At 42.7% G+C, this 7,969-nt stretch overlaps 2 protein-coding genes across 2 annotated transcripts; both read left to right on the forward strand.

The window, feature by feature from the left end:
• The first annotated feature begins 1,028 nt into the window (after positions 1–1,028).
• Positions 1,029–2,237, forward strand: LOC135963126 (uncharacterized). The gene has a single exon (XM_065514896.1). It carries the CDS (start codon positions 1,029–1,031, stop codon positions 2,235–2,237), a length of 1,209 nt encoding a protein of 402 aa, XP_065370968.1.
• Positions 2,238–5,152: 2,915 nt separating this feature from the next.
• Positions 5,153–6,364, forward strand: LOC135963125 (uncharacterized). The gene has a single exon (XM_065514895.1). The coding sequence runs from the start codon at positions 5,153–5,155 to the stop codon at positions 6,362–6,364; it is 1,212 nt and encodes a 403-aa protein (XP_065370967.1).
• Positions 6,365–7,969: the final 1,605 nt, after the last annotated feature.

The following is a 7,969-nucleotide window of genomic DNA, read 5'->3' on the forward strand; positions in this document are numbered from 1 at the left end:
TTTTGCGATCAACTAGAGCTTTATACAGCTGTCTACCTCTGGGATTTACCAATCGCGAACCCCAATATGTATGTTTGGCATTGTAGTCTCCACATGCCAGAAACCGATCTCCTAGTGTTATAAAGAATTCTTCAAATTTTTCCTTGGTCATCGAAAAACGTGGTGGGCAATATATAGAGCTCAGAGTTAGGTCTCCAGCTGGGTATTCAAGGCGAATAGATGTTGCTTGCATATAATCCTTTGAAAACGCTTCTAGGGCATAGTGTCTCAATCGGTTTCTAATTATGATACCGGTACCGCCATGTGCCTTACCATCCGGATGGTTTGTGTAATAAAATGAGTATCCTGATATATTAAAGTTATATCTATTTGTAAGATGTGTCTCCGAAATTAACATCACATCGATGCTTTTATTTAACATAAAATGGGAAATTTCCGATTTGTGCTGGTTTAAACCATTTGCATTCCAGAAACATATCTTCAAAAAATTCATTTTCTTGTTAATAGAATTTGAATCATTTGGTTCTGTGCTCTCAGAAGCTCTTGTATTGTGTTTTGCATGGATGACATGAAGTTAGTCATATTTTGATTAAGAGAGGAAATATTCTCAGTAAGTGTTTGCATAAGGTTTTCCAACCCTCCCATATTTTGGGGGACTTTTGGCTTTTGATAACCCGTTTTTAAAATACTGGCGTATGAGCTGGCTCCAGCATTAATTGTAGCTCCCTGGCCATTTTCCTGTGATACTGCATGAGCCGCATTTATTAAAAACTGTTCTGTTCTTTCCTCTCTCTGTTCTTTCCCTCTGCCTCTTCTCTCTCTCTTTCTTTTCCCCCACTTGTAAGGTTAACGTGGTTGGTAGCAGTGCCGAGAACCTGAATGGCTAATTAGTGGTTAAAGAAGATTAGTCGATAACAGCTCCCCTCCGGTGCTTATGACACGGGCCGGTTGTAATCTCTGTCTAGTCTATGTACGCCGTCACTGCATGGATGGTCCATCCCCTTACGTGCCTACTCGTGGGACCAAAAATGAACACAAACAACAACAACACAAACAACAACAACAACAACGCCCTGAAGAAAACCGTTGATCTCGGATCTTCTTCAGAAGACGACCTACTAGCCTCTAGTCAAGAGACTCTGGTCGCAATGTCAGGCAGCTTGGGTGACCGTCACAGCACTCTACTGCCCTCCAAAAACTTGACAAATGCACCTCTTCAATCGGATGCCAAGACTGGCGACCAATTGAAGAAGAAAAGAAAAAAGAGGAAGAGTCAGAAAGACATCCTTAAATCCCGTTACGCCAAGGCGATATTCATTCTTGACAAGAATGCTGCCAGCGGTGCCCCCCATGAGCGTGATGAAGAAGATCGCGCTAGATACCAGGCTGTGGTAGATAAGTACCAAAAGTTTTTGGATTCCGTACCCAGTACATCAAAGGCAGCAGCCGAAGAAACAGAGAGGTCCAAGCGCAATCGCTCTCAGACAGAGGGTGAGAAGTCGCCTAAACGGAGAAAGGTTGTCGAGAAAAAATCCACTCCGGGACCCACATCAACAACGACTACATCCGCCAGACGGCCCTTCAACGAGGTGGTTAAGGACCATCTTCTAATGGCTCTGGCGACCGAGAAAGACGGCACCATCAATCCTGTTGTAACAGAATGGGGTGCTATCGAGTCCAAATTAACTGAACTCGTGATGGAACACGTGTTCGCTAATAGGACTGGTACAGCACCTCGTTTTGACTCTGGTGAGATCCACCGGGGCTACAGGGTGATCAAATGCATGGACGAGTTCTCAAAGTACTTTCTTAGCAAGTGCATCGCAAAGATTAGTGGTGCATGGGAAGGTTTAAGCCTTAAACTGATCCCTGCTCAAGAGATTCCAATGAGACCGCGTGCACGTATTTGGTTACCGAAGATGGCAACCGATGCGCATAAGTTGGTGGAGTGTCTGAAGCTACAGAACCCCGACATCCACATGGATGACTGGTCCATCATCCGCACCGAGCAAGGCGATGGCCACACATGCCTAATTCTCGCCATCACCGAATCGGGCTCTGTCGAGCTTGAGAAGGCGGGCTTTAAGCTGTTCTTCGGAGTGAGGGACGCCAAGGTAAAGGTGTTCAGGCCTACAGGTACGGGTAGCGGTGAAGCGGATGAGATTGAAGCTGCAAACTCTCTGCTCACAGAAATGAAGCTCTCCGAACCCCCCCCAAAAACCAACAATGGCGCTTAAAATAGTGCAGATAAATCTGCAGCACTCGAAATGTGCTACAGATAACCTTCGGGTACTCTTAGCCGAAGAGGACCTGGACATTGGGCTGGTGCAAGAACCCTGGGCTTCTGACTTGGACGTGAAGGGGTTGCCGGCCTCAGCATATAATATCCTCTATGCAAGAAACAATGGTAGGCCAAGATCATGTATTATTGCCAAAAAATCTATTAACATTTTTCTTTGTACGCAGCTTAGTTCAGAAGACCTTACAGTAGCTAAGGTCGAGCTACCGTGCAACAGAAGCTTCATGATTGCCTCAAGCTACATGGCACATGAGAAGACAGCTCCTCCAGTTGAAGTGAGTGCTCTACTGTCCTCTGTTGGGGCATCTGACGACATCATCCTGGGCTGTGATGCCAACGCCAGGCATTCAATCTGGGGTAGCAGCGAAATAAATGAAAGGGGTGAGTCTTTACTTAATTTCATTAATTCCAATAAACTAAGTATATGTAATTCTGGTAATACGCCAACATTCATGTTTCCAAGTTCGGACAACTATAATGGATGGGAGGAAGTATTAGATATTACACTCATAAATGATAGGTCTAAGGTATCAGTAGATAGGTGGAGGGTATCCAAAAAAAGGTCGTTCTCTGACCATAACTGGATTCTCTTCAATATTAGACTTCAGAACTCGACAGAGAAAATACAATTTAGGAACCCAAGAAGGACAGATTGGTTCAAATTTAATGGGATCCTTAAACACAAACTTAAGTATATGCCAGTTGTAGAAGATTCGATAACTGGTCTTGAGAAAATAGAGGAAAAATTTAGTAAAACTTTAGTCAAGGCTTTCGAAGTTTCCTGTCCAGTCACTAAGGCTAAGAAAAGCTTCCCTCCATGGTGGAATTCTGAGCTATCTAAACTACGTAGGGAAACTCGTAGGGCCTTTAACATTAGCTACAATAGTAAACCATGGCAACCATATCGTGATCAATTGAAAGCCTACAAGAAAGCTATAGTAGTCGCAAAAAGAAACTCATGGAGAAGCTTCTGTGAATCTATAGATAATACAAAAGACTCTGCAAGAATTTTGGGACATTTTTCGAAAGATGTCCGATATACCCGCATATATATCGGGTACTATTTACGCTAGCTACTTAAGTTATACCTTGTTAAAAAGCTACAATCTCATGCCATCTAAATATAAAAAAATTTAGCTTTCTAGCTCTTAGGGCCTTTTAAAATTGCGATTTATATGAAGTCGTTAAAAACTGGGTAATTTTGTAACATTTTTCGAAAAATGTCCGATATACCCGCATATATATCGGGTACTGTTTATGCTAGCTACTTAAGTTATACCTTGCTAGAAAGCCACAATCTCATGCCATCCAAATATAAAAAAATTTAGCTTCCTAGGTCTTTAGGGCCTTTTAAAATTTCGATTTATATGAAGTCGTTAAAAACTGGGTAATTTTGTTACATTTTTCGAAAAATGTCCGATATACCCGCATATATATCGGGTACTATTTATGCTAGCTACTTAAGTTATACTTTGTTAGAAAGCTATAATCTCATGCCATCCAAATATAAAAAAATTTAGCTTCCTAGCTCTTTAGGGCCTTTTAAAATTTTGATTTATATGAAGTCGTTAAAAACTGGGTAATTTTGGGACATTTTTCGAAAAATGTCCGGTATACCCGCATATATATCGGGTACTGTTTGTGCTAGCTACTTAAGTTATACCTTGTTAGAAAGCTACAATCTCATGACATCCAAATATAAAAAAATTTAGCTTCCTAGCTCTTTAGGGCCTTTTAAAATTGCGATTTATATGAAGTCGTTAAAAACTGGGGTAATTTTGGGACATTTTTCGAAAAATGTCCGGTATACCCGCATATATATCGGGTGCTGTTTATGATAGCTACTTAAGTTATACCTTGTTAGAAAGCTACAATCTCATGACATCCAAATATAAAAAAATTTAGCTTCCTAGCTCTTTAGGGCCTTTTAAAATTGCGATTTATATGAAGTCGTTAAAAACTGGGGTAATTTTGGGACATTTTTCGAAAGATGTCCGATATACCCGCATATATATCGGGTACTATTTATGCTAGCTACTTAAGTTATACCTTGTTAGAAAGCTACAATCTCATGCCATCTAAATTTAGCTTCCTAGCTCTTTAGGGCCTTTTAAAATTGCGATTTATATGAAGTCGCTAAAAACTGGGGTAATTTTGTAACATTTTTCGAAAAATGTCCGATATACCCGCATATATATCGGGTACTATTTATGCTAGCTACTTAAGTTATACCTTTGTCCGTGTGGAGTTATCAGTCTCCCATCGGACGCGTCCCAGATGGCGGATAGGGGGAGCAATTGCCTAGTCTAGTGATACTGTTTCCTGACAAAGCCCTGACAAATGCTCGAGCAATATCAATATCTTGAGACACTTTTTCTAACAAATGGTCTAAACTTATTGATATGGCTAGGTTTCGTAAAACGGGTTGTGATAGCCAACTATATAATATTGTGACACATTTTGTTCAACAAATGGTCACAGTAGGATATAATTGGTGCTAGGGTAATGCTATAACTGGCGATACATTTTAGAACAAATGGTCGCCTAGCGATAGTGCTCTTTTCATCTTTCTTGTTTTACTACCCGCGGACCAAAACTGTTCTGTTCTTTCCTCTCTCTGTTCTTTCCCTCTGCCTCTTCTCTCTCTCTTTCTTTTCCCCCACTTGTAAGGTTAACGTGGTTGGTAGCAGTGCCGAGAACCTGAATGGCTAATTAGTGGTTAAAGAAGATTAGTCGATAACAGCTCCCCTCCGGTGCTTATGACACGGGCCGGTTGTAATCTCTGTCTAGTCTATGTACGCCGTCACTGCATGGATGGTCCATCCCCTTACGTGCCTACTCGTGGGACCAAAAATGAACACAAACAACAACAACACAAACAACAACAACGCCCTGAAGAAAACCGTTGATCTCGGATCTTCTTCAGAAGACGACCTACTAGCCTCTAGTCAAGAGACTCTGGTCGCAATGTCAGGCAGCTTGGGTGACCGTCACAGCACTCTACTGCCCTCCAAAAACTTGACAAATGCACCTCTTCAATCGGATGCCAAGACTGGCGACCAATTGAAGAAGAAAAGAAAAAAGAGGAAGAGTCAGAAAGACATCCTTAAATCCCGTTACGCCAAGGCGATATTCATTCTTGACAAGATTGACAAGAATGCTGCCAGCGGTGCCCCCCATGAGCGTGATGAAGAAGATCGCGCTAGATACCAGGCTGTGGTAGATAAGTACCAAAAGTTTTTGGATTCCGTACCCAGTACATCAAAGGCAGCAGCCGAAGAAACAGAGAGGTCCAAGCGCAATCGCTCTCAGACAGAGGGTGAGAAGTCGCCTAAACGGAGAAAGGTTGTCGAGAAAAAATCCACTCCGGGACCCACATCAACCACGACTACATCCGCCAGACGGCCCTTCAACGAGGTGGTTAAGGACCATCTTCTAATGGCTCTGGCGACCGAGAAAGACGGCACCATCAATCCTGTTGTAACAGAATGGGGTGCTATCGAGTCCAAATTAACTGAACTCGTGATGGAACACGTGTTCGCTAATAGGACTGGTACAGCACCTCGTTTTGACTCTGGTGAGATCCACCGGGGCTACAGGGTGATCAAATGCATGGACGAGTTCTCAAAGTACTTTCTTAGCAAGTGCATCGCAAAGATTAGTGGTGCATGGGAAGGTTTAAGCCTTAAACTGATCCCTGCTCAAGAGATTCCAATGAGACCGCGTGCACGTATTTGGTTACCGAAGATGGCAACCGATGCGCATAAGTTGGTGGAGTGTCTGAAGCTACAGAACCCCGACATCCACATGGATGACTGGTCCATCATCCGCACCGAGCAAGGCGATGGCCACACATGCCTAATTCTCGCCATCACCGAATCGGGCTCTGTCGAGCTTGAGAAGGCGGGCTTTAAGCTGTTCTTCGGAGTGAGGGACGCCAAGGTAAAGGTGTTCAGGCCTACAGGTACGGGTAGCGGTGAAGCGGATGAGATTGAAGCTGCAAACTCTCTGCTCACAGAAATGAAGCTCTCCGAACCCCCCCCAAAAACCAACAATGGCGCTTAAAATAGTGCAGATAAATCTGCAGCACTCGAAATGTGCTACAGATAACCTTCGGGTACTCTTAGCCGAAGAGGACCTGGACATTGGGCTGGTGCAAGAACCCTGGGCTTCTGACTTGGACGTGAAGGGGTTCCCGGCCTCAGCATATAATATCCTCTATGCAAGAAACAATGGTAGGCCAAGATCATGTATTATTGCCAAAAAATCTATTAACATTTTTCTTTGTACGCAGCTTAGTTCAGAAGACCTTACAGTAGCTAAGGTCGAGCTACCGTGCAACAGAAGCTTCATGATTGCCTCAAGCTACATGGCACATGAGAAGACAGCTCCTCCAGTTGAAGTGAGTGCTCTACTGTCCTCTGTTGGGGCATCTGACGACATCATCCTGGGCTGTGATGCCAACGCCAGGCATTCAATCTGGGGTAGCAGCGAAATAAATGAAAGGGGTGAGTCTTTACTTAATTTCATTAATTCCAATAAACTAAGTATATGTAATTCTGGTAATACGCCAACATTCATGTTTCCAAGTTCGGACAACTATAATGGATGGGAGGAAGTATTAGATATTACACTCATAAATGATAGGTCTAAGGTATCAGTAGATAGGTGGAGGGTATCCAAAAAAAGGTCGTTCTCTGACCATAACTGGATTCTCTTCAATATTAGACTTCAGAACTCGACAGAGAAAATACAATTTAGGAACCCAAGAAGGACAGATTGGTTCAAATTTAATGGGATCCTTAAACACAAACTTAAGTATATGCCAGTTGTAGAAGATTCGATAACTGGTCTTGAGAAAATAGAGGAAAAATTTAGTAAAACTTTAGTCAAGGCTTTCGAAGTTTCCTGTCCAGTCACTAAGGCTAAGAAAAGCTTCCCTCCATGGTGGAATTCTGAGCTATCTAAACTACGTAGGGAAACTCGTAGGGCCTTTAACATTAGCTACAATAGTAAACCATGGCAACCATATCGTGATCAATTGAAAGCCTACAAGAAAGCTATAGTAGTCGCAAAAAGAAACTCATGGAGAAGCTTCTGTGAATCTATAGATAATACAAAAGACTCTGCAAGACTTAGTAGAATTCTAGCCAAGGGGCAATCCAATCCTACTTATATCAAAAGGAAGGATGACTCCTGGTCTGAATCCTCAGCAGAGTCACTTGACATCCTACTGAATACTCATTTCCCAGGCTGTAAGGATGTTGCTACGGACTTTGAGAGGGAAGGTAGGACTCTATTCAATATCGATAGTTATATCGTCTCCTATGACATGATATCATGGGCGATTGACAGTTTCGCACCTTTCAAGTCACCCGGGCCGGATGGTATATTGCCAAAGATGCTACAAAGTGCAAAAAGGCATATCATTCCCTGGCTTCATAGAATTTTTACGCTCTGTCTCTCCCTCAATCACGTTCCGGTTAACTGGAGGAGAGTAAAGGTCGTTTTTATTCCCAAAATTGGAAAAAGAAGTCATGAGAAGGCGAAGGACTTTCGTCCAATTAGTCTTTCTTCTTTCCAGCTTAAAACGTTGGAAAGACTCATTGACGCTCACATTAGGCATCGCCTAGAGGGTACGACACGGCTCTCTAATAGTCAGAATGCCTA

This window comes from Calliphora vicina, unplaced genomic scaffold, assembly GCF_958450345.1.
Source record: "Calliphora vicina unplaced genomic scaffold, idCalVici1.1 scaffold_66, whole genome shotgun sequence".
NCBI classification, from domain to species: domain Eukaryota; kingdom Metazoa; phylum Arthropoda; class Insecta; order Diptera; family Calliphoridae; genus Calliphora; species Calliphora vicina.

Bases quoted from the DNA above. Each gene is read 5' to 3' on its own strand.
- LOC135963125 (XM_065514895.1), top strand. From the start codon at position 5,153: ATGAACACAAACAACAACAACACAAACAACAACAACGCCCTGAAGAAA.
- LOC135963126 (XM_065514896.1), top strand. From the start codon at position 1,029: ATGAACACAAACAACAACAACACAAACAACAACAACAACAACGCCCTG.